At 38.9% G+C, this 15,930-nt stretch overlaps 2 protein-coding genes across 3 annotated transcripts; one reads left to right on the top strand and one right to left on the bottom strand.

The window, feature by feature from the left end:
* Positions 1 to 2,092: 2,092 nt before the first annotated feature.
* Positions 2,093 to 11,265, top strand: LOC119071552 (septin-interacting protein 1). 2 transcript variants are annotated; one of them, XM_037176475.1, is made up of 12 exons: positions 2,093 to 2,291; positions 2,366 to 2,584; positions 2,642 to 2,773; positions 2,878 to 3,047; positions 3,111 to 3,313; positions 3,369 to 3,552; positions 3,664 to 3,855; positions 3,918 to 4,332; positions 4,386 to 4,655; positions 4,736 to 4,942; positions 5,006 to 5,220; positions 11,017 to 11,262. In XM_037176475.1, exons 1-12 carry the CDS (start codon positions 2,183 to 2,185, stop codon positions 11,149 to 11,151), a joined length of 2,451 nt encoding a protein of 816 aa, XP_037032370.1. In that variant the 5' UTR covers positions 2,093 to 2,182; the 3' UTR covers positions 11,152 to 11,262. The 2 variants fall into 2 exon arrangements, with proteins under 2 accessions (XP_037032370.1, XP_037032368.1); XM_037176473.1 differs by having other exon boundaries at positions 2,366 to 2,773; positions 11,017 to 11,265.
* Positions 11,266 to 12,289: 1,024 nt separating this feature from the next.
* LOC119071589 lies at positions 12,290 to 13,198 on the bottom strand. The gene is made up of 2 exons (XM_037176536.1): positions 12,834 to 13,198; positions 12,290 to 12,500 (listed from the first exon to the last, which is right to left on the bottom strand). The coding sequence occupies exons 1-2, from the start codon at positions 13,181 to 13,183 to the stop codon at positions 12,305 to 12,307; spliced, it is 546 nt and encodes a 181-aa protein (XP_037032431.1). The 5' UTR covers positions 13,184 to 13,198; the 3' UTR covers positions 12,290 to 12,304.
* Between the last annotated feature and the right edge of the window lie 2,732 nt (positions 13,199 to 15,930).

Raw genomic sequence — 15,930 nt, 5'->3', positions numbered from 1 at the left:
GAAGAACTTCACGACGTGCCACTCTACTATGACATTGGGAAATTTTGTTCGAATTTGAAGCTGGAAATGTTGCCTGTGCAACTTGTGACGAAAATTTATCTTCTAGATTTTTTTCGACCTAATTTTTGCTTTGACAATTTTTGCGCACAAGCGCAGAATGCGTCACCTACAGCGATATCAGTTGTTTTGGAAGTATGCACAAGGACTTGCGTCACTTTTTACTCTTTGAGTGTTTTTGACTGATACCAGCTTTTTGGAAGTTCGGTTTCATTTTCTGTTATGTTATTTGGTTGCAATTTATATCTTCCATCCGAAAACGCGAAAACCGCGAAATGTCGCGAACATACTTTTTCCAAAAAAGTGTTTTCTCGACGTTTCAGAAGATACTATATCCGAATCTGCAATTAAAAATTTAGGAACCAACCTTGGAACACCTCACTTATATCGAAAACAATCAAAATTCGATGGAAGTTAGGAAGTGCCAGAGGAATCATCTGTCATCATAAAAGTTAGGATGTTAGGAACCAACCTTGTAACACACAGGCCTGTAGCTGGGGGGGGGGGGTCAGGGGGGGACGATTCTCTTGCCCCCCTCCCCCTGGGATTTTTAAAGAAAATAAAAATTTTACACTGACTAAGCAAAATAAGAACGTGAAAAACCTCTGACTTTCAAATTTTGTTGAAAAAAAAATCTTTGCTCGTTTCGCTCGCACATAACCAACTCTTATCATTTTGCTTGCAAGAGTAAGAAATTCAATTACTAACAATTAGTACTGCTATTCCCATGTTATCTTGTCGGTTTTGTTTTTGTATATAACTTCTTTAATGAATCCAAAGTAAGTCTATGAACGGAACCGAAATTAAACAGCTTTGAAATTGCTGACAAGTGGAAATTTTTTATTGAATGTTGCTGGAATGAGATTCAATGTCAAACACGACACCCCATTTTGAAGCATAAGAATTTTTCGACTTCAAAATTTCGCCTGATGCGCATCGGGGTACACTGGTGGGAAGAGTGCGGGATCACGGGATCATCTCTACCGGAAAGAGATTTTGGGAAAAGTTAATGTACGCGAATCAAACCGTTTTTCAGTATTTCTAAATGTTGATGATCGCGAAGTTCCTAAAAGTTCCCGTTGGGAATGCAATTTTGTGTACCTTTGAAAACCTCGGTTTCAGTTTCAATTGAAATCTTCTGAAGATATGGCAACATCGGTGTCACTATCCGAGAATGAACACTTTTGGAACAAAGAGCACAGGACAGCGAACGTCATGAAACTTTTAACTTTGGGGTGTCCTTCAAGCATTATGAATGTTAACTGAGTGAGGCCAAACTTTCACCTGCGTCGTAATTTTATTTTGATGCAGTGTTTTAGTACAAAATCTCAAAAAACGTAAAAACTTCCATCTATTGAAAGTAACCATTTGAAACTATTTGTGTTTCCGTTACTTGAGATAGAGAGAAAAGAAAAGTAAATCCATTCGATTCTAGTCTGTCGTAGAAAAATATTTATATAAGGCGTGATCTTTTTGTTCTAATATGATTAATAAATTGAATTAAATTGAATTTGAAAATATCTTACTCTTGCAAAGCAGATGCTTCTTTAACTCTTAGTAAAAATAAGATTTTAGAAAGCGTAAGAGTTTTGTGTTAAAACACGATTTTAATAAAGAATACGCAAAAGAAACACACGATCCCGGGGAGAAAACATTATTTCCACCAGCGTCGTAGCACTGCTTTCTAAATGACTGTATTTAAATAGATAATTTTTACTTTGTGCGATTCAACTGTTATGATCAGAGCGAGAAAACCGAAGACTTGTTATTATAACTTGCCTTGATGTACTTGTCAAAGTATTTGCTTCTCTTTCAACGTGGTACGTTGAGAGCAAGAGGACAGAAGACCAGTTTATTTGAACTGGCCTTGGGGTACTTGTCAAAATATCTTCTTCTTTCATCATAACCATCTATTGCATTTTTTGTTTTTAACCGTTGACACTACCTCCACACTATAATCTACCTTGTGATTTACTGGGAACGTTTTAAATGGTTTTTGCTGTTGGGTCATGGAGCCATCAATATTTTCCGCCAACTTCATTGTATTTATAAAATCAATAAAATCACGCAAAACGTTTTCTTCTTCATTTAATTTTTAATTTAATTTCAATTTATATTCCGAGCAATGTCAGAAGGTGAATACGAAAGTTTCGAGATCAACGACTACGATTTAGAAAATGAATTTAATCCAAATAGACCACGGGCCAAGCTATCGAAAAATCAACAAATCTACGGTAAAGTCCACTTCAGTGCAGCGCACAACACCCATATTGAAAAACTTGCTAACGATAATCGTCTTAATTGACAGGAATTTGGGCAGACGATAGTGACAACGAAGTCCCCGATGAGAAGCCATCTCGTTCTCGACGCCGTGGAAAGGGTCGTAACGTGGATAACAATGGGCCCAGTGGAAAAGCGAGGCCTGGTGGTGCTAATTACTCAGAGCCAGTAAGCTTCGTATCAGGTGGCATCCAGCAGTCCGGGAAGAAGAAAGATGCTAAGCCCGACGAAAATTCAGCAGATGAATGTAAGTATTTAACGACTGAAGACGGCGCACCTCCTAACAACAGTCAATTGCTTATAGATGATGATAGTCAGTCGCCAAAAGGTGCCGTTGAATCCGGTAACACATCGAGTGAATCAGAGGAAGAACAACAAAGACCTTCGATGTCGAGCATGGCAGGATTTCGCACCAAGGCTAATCCAACGACAAAAGGTAATCGATTGTTTTTGACAAGAATCGCTGTGTACAGCCTCTGACCAAGGCGATTTCACAATTAACCGCTGGAATGAAGTTGCCTAAGTGATGTTGTCTTACAGGCATGGCTGACTGGGAACAGCATACGAAAGGCATTGGAGCTAAATTGCTGCTTCAGATGGGCTATCAACCGGGAAAAGGTTTAGGCAAAGATTTACAAGGCATTGCACAGCCCGTACAGGCGCATATGCGTTCGGGTCGTGGAGCAATCGGTGCGTATGGCCCCGAAAAGGTAATAACATCGGATGGTTGATGAAACACAATTTTTTGACCTTTTGTCTGCCTATTCTAACAGCGACAGACTGTTGGCGATGGTAAGGGTATCAAACCGAAAGTAGACGAAGACGTTAAGGAGACCATCGAATTCCAAGAGAAAATGAATCACTGGCGCAAGGACGTGCCGAAAAATAGCAAAAAGGGCCGCTACTATTACAAGTCGGTGCAGGATGTGATTGACAAGGGAAAATCGAAAAACTACTTGCTCGCTGATAGGCTAAGGTAAACCGCTTGACGATGTCCATCGATTCATCAACTCTAATCCTTCGTCTTACAGTAACGTGACAGTGATTGACATGAGAGGTCCCGAAAAACGCGTCTTGAGCGGATACCATGCACTGGGGCAAACAAAGGCAGCCGAAGAAAACCTGTACGAACACAGGCAATCGAAAAAGTGCAGCAATTTCAGTTTGCCAGAGCTGATGCATAACTTGGACCTGATTGTTGAACGATGCGAGCAGGTAATGCATGCCAGGTTAACTTGATTCACGAACTTTGTTGTCCGTCCACGCATGTTGTATGGGTCGCACGTAGCCATTTTTTCCTGATTTGAATTTTTTTGATTTTTTAAGGAAATCATCGAAGTGGACAAGAAGAAACGGTCGCTTAATGATCGTGAGACAGAATTGAGGCAGGACAAGGATAATTTGATCAAAATCGTTGACTTGGAGGAGAATCACTTGAAAACATTGGAAAAAGCTTTAGAACTCGTGTCTCAGTTAACAGAGCCTCTGGAACCGTTAACCCTAGACAAGGCTGCAGAGGTAAGCCTAACATGTTTTAGTGACAATTTCGTTACGCACAAACGAACAACGATTTTCCGCAGATTTTCACCGAACTACAAACTGACTTCGCTCCCGAGTACAAAGAATTCGGCCTAGGTGATCTGGCGCCTGGAGTCATCGCACCGTTATTCAACACTGAAATGGACGGATGGAAACCGTTGGAAGAGCCAACCAAACACACCGACCTGCTGAAAAAATGGCGACGCATTTTGGGATTCTATCAGGTGCAACATTCCACCAACGTTTTCGATCCATACGCAACGCTAGTTTGGTCGGGTGTAATGCCGAACATCCGTGCTGCTGTGGCAGAGTGGAATCCACGGAATCATCAACCGATGGCGGCGTTATTGGATGCCTGGGCACCACTTTTGCCCAGTTTCACGTTGGACAACATTTTGGAACAATTGATTCTGCCACGGATACAGCAGGGCGTCGACCATTGGGATCCATTGACAGGTAAGACTGAGAGGAATAACTTTGTGCGCATGGCTAATCGAGCTGCGTTGCAGACACTACTCCCATACATCTGTGGATACTTCCCTGGACCGGACTGCTGGGACACAAAATGGATGAAACGGTTTATTCGACCATTCGCGAGAAATTGGGAAATGCGTTGGTCTCGTGGTTGCCGCAGGATCGATCGGCTAGAGCTATGATAATGCCATGGTTGGGCGTATTTTCCGAGACTGACATGCATCTGTTTCTGCTGAAGCACATCGTACCGAAATTGCAACTGTGTCTGACAGAGCTGATCATCAATCCGATGGATCAGGATATGGGTACGCATGCACTGTCGATAAAAATCCGATAATCGAACTGTTTTCCTTTAACGTTCCCTTCTCCGTTACTTATTCGACAGAGGTGTGGCATCAAGTGTCCGAATGGAATGAAATCATACCACCGACAACAATGGCTCAACTGCTGGAGAAGTTCTTTTTCCCGAAATGGATTGAAACGCTGGTCTTTTGGCTGAATCGATCGCCCAATTTGGACCAAGTGTCGCGATGGTATGCGGGCTGGAAATCGGAACTGTCCAAAGAGATCTTACAGAATCCGGGCGTCACAGGTTGGTTCAATAATTTTCAGTTTGCGTAGTGTCAACAGTGTCGTTAACTTTTCTAATCATCAGAAAATTTCCGTCGCGCATTGGAACTGATGCATCGTTCCACTGGTTTGTCGGTTGATCAGCAACCTATTCCTACACCCGTTCAACCACCAGCACTAATGGATCTGCAGATAGCACCGCCTCAACAGCTCGAATTCAAAGAACTGGTGTCACAAAAATGTTCCGAACGAAATATATTGTTCGCTCCTATGCCCGGTCGTCGAGAATCTGGAAAACAGGTAGATTGGCTCTGCATTCTTTCGTCAATGTTTTATCGGGAATGATCGAGAAAAAGTTAAGCTCGTCTGAGATTCCTTGGGTTCGGATTGTAGAATTGAAAATTCGGATTTGGCCGGATCGAGGATTGAGGACTGCATTTGAAACCAATCCGAATATTTTGAAACGATTTTTCTTAAAGAGTTGTTGCCATGCATGACATGGTCTCATAAAAAGTCATCAGCCAAATAATCATCCACTACGACAAACGACTGAAACGACACTTTTAGTGTGATCTGAAGAACTGAAACCATCGTTGGTGCTATTGTTAAATCAAGTATCGAAAGCTTGAGGTAAAGTTGAGTAAACCAAATGTTATCTTCTCGTTGCTTTCCACTCTTGACAAAAACAGGAAGTGAAATCGTTATGTCAAAAGTTGTGACTTGAATCGATGGGCGAGTCGGTGGGATCCTATTTTATGTATAGTTGGCCAGATGACATCCAAGAAAGCCTGGCAGAAGATGATCTCTACATAAGATAGCTATCACAATTCGAAAGCTTGTCCTAAGCTTTGCTGATAAAGTTCTGATAAGCTTCTTTGAAGATAAAGGCTTACTTCAGAGCCAAAAGCACCTTAAAAATAGTCTTCTCGGTTAACCGGTTATTGACTATGGACTTTGTCTGCGGTTTGCAATCGCTAATCTCAATTCACCACAACCCAACACTTTACTGAAATGCCGGAATGAAACTGACAATGCGTTATTTGACGCGTTATCCTAGTTTCGTGGTTCTGATTGCGTTATGCAACGCAAAGACATTTCATCGTAGTGTTATGTGGTGAATTGACATTAGTAATAATCAACACAGTACCGTACCAGGGATATCTCGAATATTTATTCGGTCTGGGTTGGGATCTTCGAGAATTCGGCAGGTGCCGGGTCAGACTTTTTACACTAAGGGTAGAAAGGACCGGTCCAAAAAAAATTCTAGTCTTGAACAACTTCAGGTGGCGAAAAATCGAAAATGAAAACTTGACTTTGGTTTGTGACGCCAGTTCCCGATGGTCGATTTTCAGAACAAGTTTGAAACGTCAATTATTTAAAAATGCGATCAAAAAGCCTTTTAAATTAGCCATCACGGCAAAATATCCACTGGATTTCGACTACATTTTTGAATTAGTGAAGTTTCCAATTTGCTCTGAAAATCGACCATGGATGGGGAACCTTGGGGTTTAAGGATAAGAAATAGTCTAATCATCCGAGGCAGGGCCTATTTTACGAAAACATGTTTCTCAAGTTTTTGAAAGTTTCCAAATTGTTTCTTAAAGTTTCTTAAGGAAACTTTTCTATAAACTTTGAGAAACTTAAGGAAACTTTTCAGAAACATTTTCAGCACGAAGTTTGGATGACTTTTCTTATAGCAAACTTCATTGATCTTTATCTCATCTACTAGTGTACCGAATTCAAAGCAATATAAGATGTTCTACTGTTTGTTCAAAAATGAAATGCACAGTTTTTAGTATTTCGAGACATTTCAAAATTGCAATCTGTCAGATAGTAAAGGATGCGTTTAATTACCCGGCGCATTAAAAGATTTGAAATTTGAATGATCTAAGAGAAATTCTAGATGTAGAACAATACTCAGACTAAAAATAAATTTACATTTTTCTGTTCGCAAATTCTTCTGACGAAATCTAAGTTTCCTACTATTAAAATGCTATTTGCAAAAAATGTAAGAAACTTAACATGCAAAAATCTGTAGCTGTGGAAAAAACCATTCAAATTTCAAATCTGTTAATGCGCCGGTTAATTAAACGCATCCTTTACTATCTGACAGATTGAAATTTTCAACTGTCTCGAAATACTAAAAACTGTGCATTTCATTTTTGAACAAACAGTAAGAAAAGTTTAATAAATTTCGAGATATTTTGGTTTGAAGTTTTTCAGTCACTGGACGAGGTCATTGATTGCTACATATATATTAGCAGATGTAGACATTAGTTTTGCGGTTTTTAACTGAACCGTATGATGTAGGATGACTCTTAAATGAGGTTCGGAACAGGTTACTATTTTAGGCGAATTCTAAAGCTTCAGGTCCTTTTATGGGAATGCTGCAGATCCCCTCGTGAGTTAGGGCCGCCTAAGTGTTTTAAGGTCTTGTAGATATCTACGGCTGTTCGAAATTTTAGAATCGGTTGGCCCAGCTACACTACTACTGCGATGGTATGGCTACAGTAATAAACCGTAATTCTAAATAGAGAACGTTAGCTAAACGGCCGCTAACGCTAATTTCCAACGCTAAATCCCCCGCTAACGCTAAAATCAACGGTAATGCCCAGTCATACACATGGACGACACAATTTCGGTGTGTCTCGGTGTCAGTGTGTTTCTCGGTGTAACACATATATTGGCGAGTTATGATTCACTTCAGGTTATACCAGGGCCTATTTTAAGGAAATTAAATTTCCAAAAATTCTCCAATTTTTCCATCACTTTTCGTCATTTTATCTAAAAACACAACAGATTGCATCGTAAATGTTGTTTTTACTGCCTTTTTAGTTGTTTTTCATGTCTTTAAGCTTAACTGATTACTTTGGAATGACATCTTTCAGAAAACCAAATTTAGAAATTTAAAGAATTTTTGTGAAATTTGTGAAATTTTCGAAATTTTTGGAAATTAAATTCCTTAAAGTAGGCCCTGGGTTATACTCTTCAATGAGTATATAGAAGAGAAACGGGCAAGACAGGTAACCACACCGAGTCGTCCCTGATGTGTTTGTAACTTTACATTTCACTGGAATTGTAAAGATGAACTGCGAAGTTTTTGAATTTAGCGGAACAAAACGGTGTCTCTGGGTACTCTAGGGATAAACGAGACTCGGACGACTTTTTGTTTTTTCCATTCCATTCTCATTTCGAGATGTATCAGATTAGAGCATTGTTTTAACTGTATTTCTATATACAGATGTGGTATTGGGTTCAGGAATGAATGTATTAAGAGGTAGAAAAGACGAGAAGAAGACGATTGCTTCATGGATCGGCGAGTTATGGTTCACTTCAGGTTATACTCTTCAATGAGTATATAGAATAGAAACGGGCAAGACAGGTTTAGTCCCAAACACACCGAGTCCCAAACACACCTGACATAATTTTGTGATTATTCCTCCCACAATGTGATCGGATTAACATTTTATCAATGGAATAAGTAGATCTGACTTGTAGGAAGCCAGCGGTATTAAGCTGGAAACGTTTTTTATTCTCTTTTTAATGTTACAAATAGTATCCTCCACACGCCGAACACGCAGTTGGAAAATGTGATTCGTAAAACGTTTTATTGCAATCAAAAGTGAATAAAACTTTTCCAGCTTAATACCGCTGGCTTCCAGATCTACTAATTGCATTGATAAAATATTGATCCGATCACATTGTGGAAGTAATAATCACAAAATTAATTTCATGTGTTTCAATTGCAGGTTAACCACGTGTTTGTTGTGTAATTGAGGATGTTTGTCGTCAGCATTGTAAAGTTTATAGATTTTTTCCAACACAGTGTCGCTGCCTTCCTGCAAATTAGATCTACGGATTGCAGCAATAAAACATTGATCCGGATGACCTTTTAAAATAATAAATGAAAATAAATCGAAAATTGCGTCGTCCATGTGTATGCATTCACAATGGTGCCATTTATTGGCGGGGCATTACCGTTGATTTTAGCGTTAGCGGGGGATTTAGCGTGACTACAGTTAGGATCATACCACCGTTATTTTTGACCGGTGAAACACTCGTGGAATTCCGAACAACGGCAAAATAAACGATGGAAATGTAAATGAAACGACGATAGGTATTGTCAACACCAATTCAGGAAAAAAAAGTTCATTGAAATCGGTTGAATGTACCGTGAGTTAGGGCCCTAGAAGTAAAAGGCTAACTCGAGTAAATTTGATCGGATTTTGGTATTTTTTGTTTCATTTACTAGGTAGTCGACCACCGAATAGAATGTTGGTGACAAAATTGTATATTTAGGTTCTTGGACTGAGGCCGCTACTAGCAATGAAAGTAAATAGATAGGTATGGCCAAACGTTCAAATTTGTTCTAGCCGGAGCACATACGGATTTGCATGGCGCCACCTCAAACGAACTCATTTCTAGTGCAAATTTCCACTAGAAATGAGTTCGTTTGAGGTGGCGCCATGCAAATCCGTACGTGTTCCGACTTGTATGGACTGGCCATACCTACTTACCTACTTTCATTGGCTACTAGGTCCTATGTGTATTTATACTCAATAAATTAAAATTTTAGGTCAATTTGAAATTTTTGGTTACATTTGAAAGGAACGTCGTACGGGGCTTCGTAATTGCGCTATGCGCAATTTCTAAGATGTACAGATTTCATGCAAAAGGCTTACGGGGACAGACGCACTAGGGTAGCGTACGCAATAGATATACGGTTTGGTACGGGGCTCAGTCGCAGCAAACGCTCCGACTGTTCTGATGGCTCGTTTAGTTCTAGATGACACTTTATAGCTGGATTCACAGGATTTATTATACACGAAAAAAAAAAAGAAATATTCAATACCAATTAATCTAAAAAATTGGTATCGAATATATAAATATTTGTGGCGAATATATTAGATAAACATTTGTAGCAAATAATTAACTATATTCGTTACAAATATATAAATATTTGTCCGAACTATATTTAATTATTTGCCACAAATATTTTTTTAATAATTCGTCATAAATAATTAAATATATTTGTAACAAATATTTACATATTTGCTACAAATATTTATATATTTGTAACGAATATATTTTGAAATAATTTGTCACAAATAATTAAATATAATTGTGACAAGCAAATTACCTGAAATTTTGTGACAAATATAAATATATTTGTCACAACTATAAATATATTTCTAGCAAACAATTCTTTCCAAATCTTTTTTTTCCGTGTAGTCAGATTGTAACTAATGAACTCAGAAAAAATTGTGTGTAATAAATAGCGGTCGGTTTAGAACTTAAAGCCTTTACATTTGACTCATAATAACAATAATGACTCAAAGTAACGTGTTCCTGAACCTTACGTAAATAAATGAAGTATTCATTAAATTGCTATTGATGTTAGCTGCCATTTTCATTCACATTGTTCGTGCTATTGGCTTTAAGTCATAAATATATTTAATTCGGGTGCATTTTTAATACAATTGTTAAAAGTTTCCTATGTGCAGAATGAGCACCAGCTGAATATCACCAGCTGGATCTAATAACACACACTTATTGTATGATAACCCATCAAAACACATTATTAAGAATGTGTTTACTTCATTCATAGATGTTATGTGCGCGCATAGATGACGTTAACGAAGGAATGCACTGTGTGTAGGTTGGCTTTGAATTGTTTACAATACAAAGTGTTTTTGTTTGTACACCAGCTGGTGATATTCAACTGGTGCTCATTTTGCACATAGGAAACTTTTAGCAATTGTAATTATTACAATTTTGGCAGGTTGATGAAATTTAATACATTTTTGAGAAATTTGAGTAATTTAAGAATTTTTTTAAAAGAATTTTTAGAATTTTTAGAGAATACGATTTCTCAAAATAGTCCCTCTGGCATGAACTGTGTAACAAAAAACGAGGCTAAAAGTTTTTTTTGATGAATGAGATAAATTTTCGGTCTTTAACTTTTCTCCACCTGAATTTCTCCCAGAGTCTAAAAACACAATTTTCGGAGTCTATGGGCCACAGCAATTTTTTGTGGATGCAAGTCTGTGCTTTGTGTGGCTGTCTTGTTTACCTATTATACTTTTTCTTTTGCAGGTTTACCGAGTTGGCAAAATTTTCTGTTACATTGATCGTTCAGTTGTGATGATCAGCGATGGAAGTTTCAATAACTGGACGCCCGTGTCGCTGCAATCGCTTCTTGAACGAGCTATTTCAGGGAATATTTTTTAAGAATCTTGTTTTTTGTCATCTCCACTGCCTAATTCTCAGATGGTGTGTGTGCTATTTAATTATTGTATTTAGATTTTATTGAAATGGTAATAAAGTATACTGCATCTAAACGAAGTTCCTGTATGCCTACTTCTTACGTTAGATTTGACTATCTGTTTTCGACGGCTCTGTTAAAATCCCTTGAAAATACCATCGGCCATCACACATGGAAATTGAAGTCATTGGTTTTCAAGAAGTAGAAAAAAGTGTGAAATGCTTATCGTGATTAAATGGCGGAATCAATGGATTTTCTTTTTTCCATGGAACACGATGACGAACAGGCATCAATCGTGCACCATTAAATTCGGTGCCATGGACAACATTCGACTCTTCAAATAGTCGGAGAAATGTACTTGATAGTAAAAATGCCATCTCTCTAGTGTAACTCTATGTGTTAGACTCTTATCTGTATTTGACAACAATGGCTCTGTAACATATATGTCAATAGAAGTTAATGCCATCGGTTTTGAAGAAGAAGAAAAAAAAACTTGAAATTACGTAAAAATACGAAAATTTTATTTAATTTGTTGGTTCTACACAATAATGTCGTAAATTACAATTTCTACAACACAAAGGGGACGAGCGATTTACTGTTTCTTTTTGTTTTTCTTTTCTTTTGCCGAATGCTTTTTCGGATTGCCGGACGTTGATGCTGCCGGCTCGTCAGCATTTTCTGCTCTAGTTGCAGCTGCTGCGTTTCCTGCTTCAATTTTTTTAACGAACTTAGTCAATGTTTCACTTTGCCGAATTTTTTCGCTTCTGATGCGGGTTACCATCTGTTCTCCAAACAAGTATCTGTCGTTCGTCGGGCGATGAACCAGCTGAGAACACCGACGGCACCGAATCCCTACTTCCGCTACTTTCGCGATTTTTCCGTTTTTCCAATCCATTCGCTGACAAACGGTCAGTACTCGCTGACAAACGATCAGTACTAGCTGACAAACGGTCAGTACTAGCTGACAAACGGTCAGTACTAGCTGACAAACGGTCAGTACTACTGTTCATCAGAGTATCCGAGTCAAACTCAAAATTCAGTTCACGTAGTGGTGGAAATATCGGAATCTGAAGGTCGAATGGCTCGTTGTTAAATGGCGGCTTAACGATTGGATTTTCTTTATTCCATTGACAACGACGAGGAATAGATGAAGGAAGCGATGCGATTGGTTTTTTTTAATACTGCGGAGGTACCGGGTCTGTTTCTCGACTCAAACGAACTCGTTAGCTGACTAACTTCTATATCAGCCATGTCGTCGTCAGTTAGAAAATCCTGCTTACTTTGTTTAGGGCTTTCTGCTAGTGACGTTGATGCAGCGATCGGTGCAGGCGTAGAGCTTCCTGCTAGTGACATTGATGCAGCCATCGGTGCAGGCGTAGAGCTTCCTGCTAGTGACATTGATGCAGCCATCGGTACAGGCGTAGAGCTTCCTGCTAGTGACATTGATGCAGCCATCGGTGCAGGCGTAGAATTTCCTGCTAGTGACATTGATGCAGCCATCGGTGCAGGCTGAAGATTTTCGTTCGTACTCTCTTGCTGTTGAATTTCGTTCAATGCAATCATCTCAACCACATCAGCCATATCTTTGTCAGTTAGCAAATCCTGCTTAGGTCGTTTTGGGCTTTTTGCTAGTGACGTTGATGCAGCCATCGGTGCAGGCTGAAGATTTTCGTTCGTATTCTCTTGCTGTTGAATTTCGTTCAATGCAATCATCTCAACCACATCAGCCATATCGTCGTCAGTTATTAAATCCTGATTAGGTCGTTTTGGGCTTTTTGCCAGTGACGTTGATGCAGCCATCGGTGCAGGCTGAAGATTTGCGTTCGTACTCTCTTGCTGTTGCAATGCAATCATCTCATCCACATTCACTTCAGCATTCGTTGGATGAGCTCTGGTCAACGACTTAATAATCTCTCGATCTATTTCTTCTTCGCTGTCATCAGATGCGGAGACACGTATCGGAGGTATGCGTTTGGGTCCTGCGTTGTTTCGATCCATTTTTCTGTAAGTAAAAGAACCATTCAATTGAATGAACATCAGACCCATCAGCATCATTTTAATGGAATACAGTCGGCGACCTTCAATTGAATGACGCACTTCGTGTCAGCTGTTTTTAAGCTGATCCACTCAGACAATGCTAATGCTTGTTTGTAGGGGTGAACAATGTACACGCATGCGCGTGGTAATGGTAAAACCTTTTAGAGACGTAAGATACCATTTTGTTTGTATGAGTGAATCAGCTGAAACGAAATGCGGCACTTATTTCAAGGTCGACGACTATTGACTTCAGTATGTTAAAAAACCTCGAGGTTGCACGGTATTTCCATATCTTGGAAATCTGAAGCTTTTTATTGTCAGAAATGAAGTTTTTATGCTTTCTAACATTTTTTGGCAGTAGATGGACCCTCAAGGAGTCTTTGTATTAAATTCGATTAGATCCTGTCCCACATATAAATTTTCCCCATTCCCATCCCACGGTCCAAAGTCAATGAATTTTCGAGGACCCACAAAGTTTTTACAGAAATGGAAAGCGGGATCATTACAAGGGATCAGTTGAATCCGATCAAATCCTAACTTTATTTGGATTGAGTGACACCGTGTAATTGTCAGAAGCATTATTCGCAGGCTTGGTCTGGCCACATTGGGCGATTTGGCACATATTTTTAACAAGCGGACCTGGTCGGCAAAAATAATTTTGGCTGCCGCTTCAAAGAAGTCTTTCGGCCATTTTATCGACTTAAGTAAAGTATAGTCAAAACCATGTTTGCAAATAAAGAAAATGAGATTTTCGGTTGCATAACTATAACATCTGAGACCCGATACAAGCGTTTAAGGCGGAAAGCCTTATTCACCACAGCCTAAATAATGGAAAACGCAGCACAATTACCGATCCCATCAACGCAAAATTTCCTGTGTGTCTAAAGAATTAACGTGTTGTAGCACCTCAACACTTTGTTCTGAGCTTCATGCGCTGGCATTACGATCATTTTGATTTTTGTTTTGTTTTAAAAATGAGTGCGAACGTGAAAACGACTTGCCGCATGTATTACAAACAACATTTTTTACTAACGTTAATTGTTGGCTAAATTCACGATAAATCAGGCCGGTATGAAAGGCTCAATAGAATTCAACAAAGTTTCTTTTTCAGTTTTGTTTCCGCAATTATAGTTTTACCCGCCCAAGAGTGAATGGTATTAATTTGATGAATATTAGTCACTTACCGGTTTTATGCTTTAGCTTTATCTTTATGTCTGAAGATATAATAATGGCAGCAACCTCCTCTTTGCAACTTTGAGAGTCGACTGAACGCCGACCGAATCTGCAGAATCTTTCGAGAACAGTCTATTGTGAACAGCAATTATAGCATCCAATCAAATTACTCCAAGAGATTGTTCGAAAGTTTGCAGCATGGAAATGTAAATGTGTGTTTTTGGAGGAATTGTTTCGAGGATTGGTTTAGAAGAAGAAGCATCTCTTAACTTTTTTTTGTATCTGGATCTTTGCCTCATAGCTGAAGTCCTGCTTCCATGTTTCTATTATTGCATAACCCCATAGATTATTGCTGTCTAATTAGCGACTTAGAAATTTCTAGGCTTGTAATGAAACAGAACAATGTGCTAGCTGTACTGGGCGTAGACTATCTGGCAATTTAGATCGCTTGTATCGCTTGGACCATGGGATTATTTGGTCAGACATCATCACGGTTTATATTAACAGTTTTTGCATATTTAACTTGAAGCAATGCTCTTTCTAGCAATTAATAGTTATTTATCTACCGAGGTCAGCTTGTCCTCGGGTCGACAATCGATATATAGTGCGAAATGTTTTTGTTTTCACTAGAAAGTGGCCTATTTTACACCTAGGGAAAACAAGAGATTTGATTTAAGCAATATACCCTATCCAGCAACATAACTTCATTTATTGAGGTGGTAAAAATGCAACGCAGCCTCAGCATTTTACTTGTAAAATTAGAAATTAGTCAACAGTGTATGATTCTACAAAGAAAGGAATAAGACGGAATTTTGACAATGTGAAAACGAAGTTTGTTTGCTAGAAAGGGTATTGGTTTGAGTCTCAAAAGCATGTAAAGTCCATTGCAAAACTATTGATAAAAAAAATGAAAAGTGCAATTCGTCTGATTGCTGACCTTGGCTACGCCACGGATCAACAAATTTCACACCAAATCTCGACTTTCTAACTTTTTATCCCTTGTTACGTAATAGTAATTTTTGACGTCAAGTGCAAAGTGCTCGATTAAGCTCTAGATGTGTAATTCATCCAGCGATTTATGCAACAGAAGCATAGCATCCTCAGGCTCGAGCTGGAAAATTTGTATCAGCATAAGTTAGGAACAACGACCAAGTCGCGAAAGTTTAGCACTAGTTCCCGAGTAGAAATATTTTTCGAGTTGAGATGTCTCAAATCCTCACACATTTTAATATGGAAGTGAGATATCTGATTTCGACAGATATAGACATGTTTGAGACATTTGTAGCGCTGAGGACTCGTGAGACATGTGTGATATTGAGACTTTTATGAGACATGAGGACTTGAGTGAGACTTTTTTTAGTTTTCTAGTGAGACATTGAAGACGTTGTGAGACTTTATCGAGACTTTTGTGAGCCACTGAGGACATTGTGAGACATTGAGGACTTCTCGTGAGACTTAGAAGAGAGTTTTGTGAGACATTGAGGACTTCTCGTGAGGCATTGAGGACATTATGAGACTTATAAGAGGGTCTTGTG

The sequence above is a fragment of the Bradysia coprophila genome (assembly GCF_014529535.1).
Source record: "Bradysia coprophila strain Holo2 chromosome IV unlocalized genomic scaffold, BU_Bcop_v1 contig_5, whole genome shotgun sequence".
Classification (NCBI taxonomy): domain Eukaryota; kingdom Metazoa; phylum Arthropoda; class Insecta; order Diptera; family Sciaridae; genus Bradysia; species Bradysia coprophila.
Note: the sequence above shows the minus strand (reverse complement) of the source record. Positions and strands in the feature narration are given on the sequence as shown.

Excerpts from the sequence above, each read along its gene's own strand:
- LOC119071552 (XM_037176473.1), top strand. The coding sequence starts at position 2,183 with ATGTCAGAAGGTGAATACGAAAGTTTCGAGATCAACGACTACGATTTA. Across the intron at positions 2,774-2,877 it reads GGCTAATCCAACGACAAAAG|GCATGGCTGACTGGGAACAG; the intron begins GTAATCGATTGT and ends GTTGTCTTACAG. Across the intron at positions 3,856-3,917 it reads CCCTAGACAAGGCTGCAGAG|ATTTTCACCGAACTACAAAC; the intron begins GTAAGCCTAACA and ends GATTTTCCGCAG.
- LOC119071589 (XM_037176536.1), bottom strand. The coding sequence starts at position 13,183 with ATGGATCGAAACAACGCAGGACCCAAACGCATACCTCCGATACGTGTC. Across the intron at positions 12,501-12,833 it reads AATCTTCAGCCTGCACCGAT|TGCATCAACGTCACTAGCAG; the intron begins GGCTGCATCAAC and ends TGCACCGATCGC.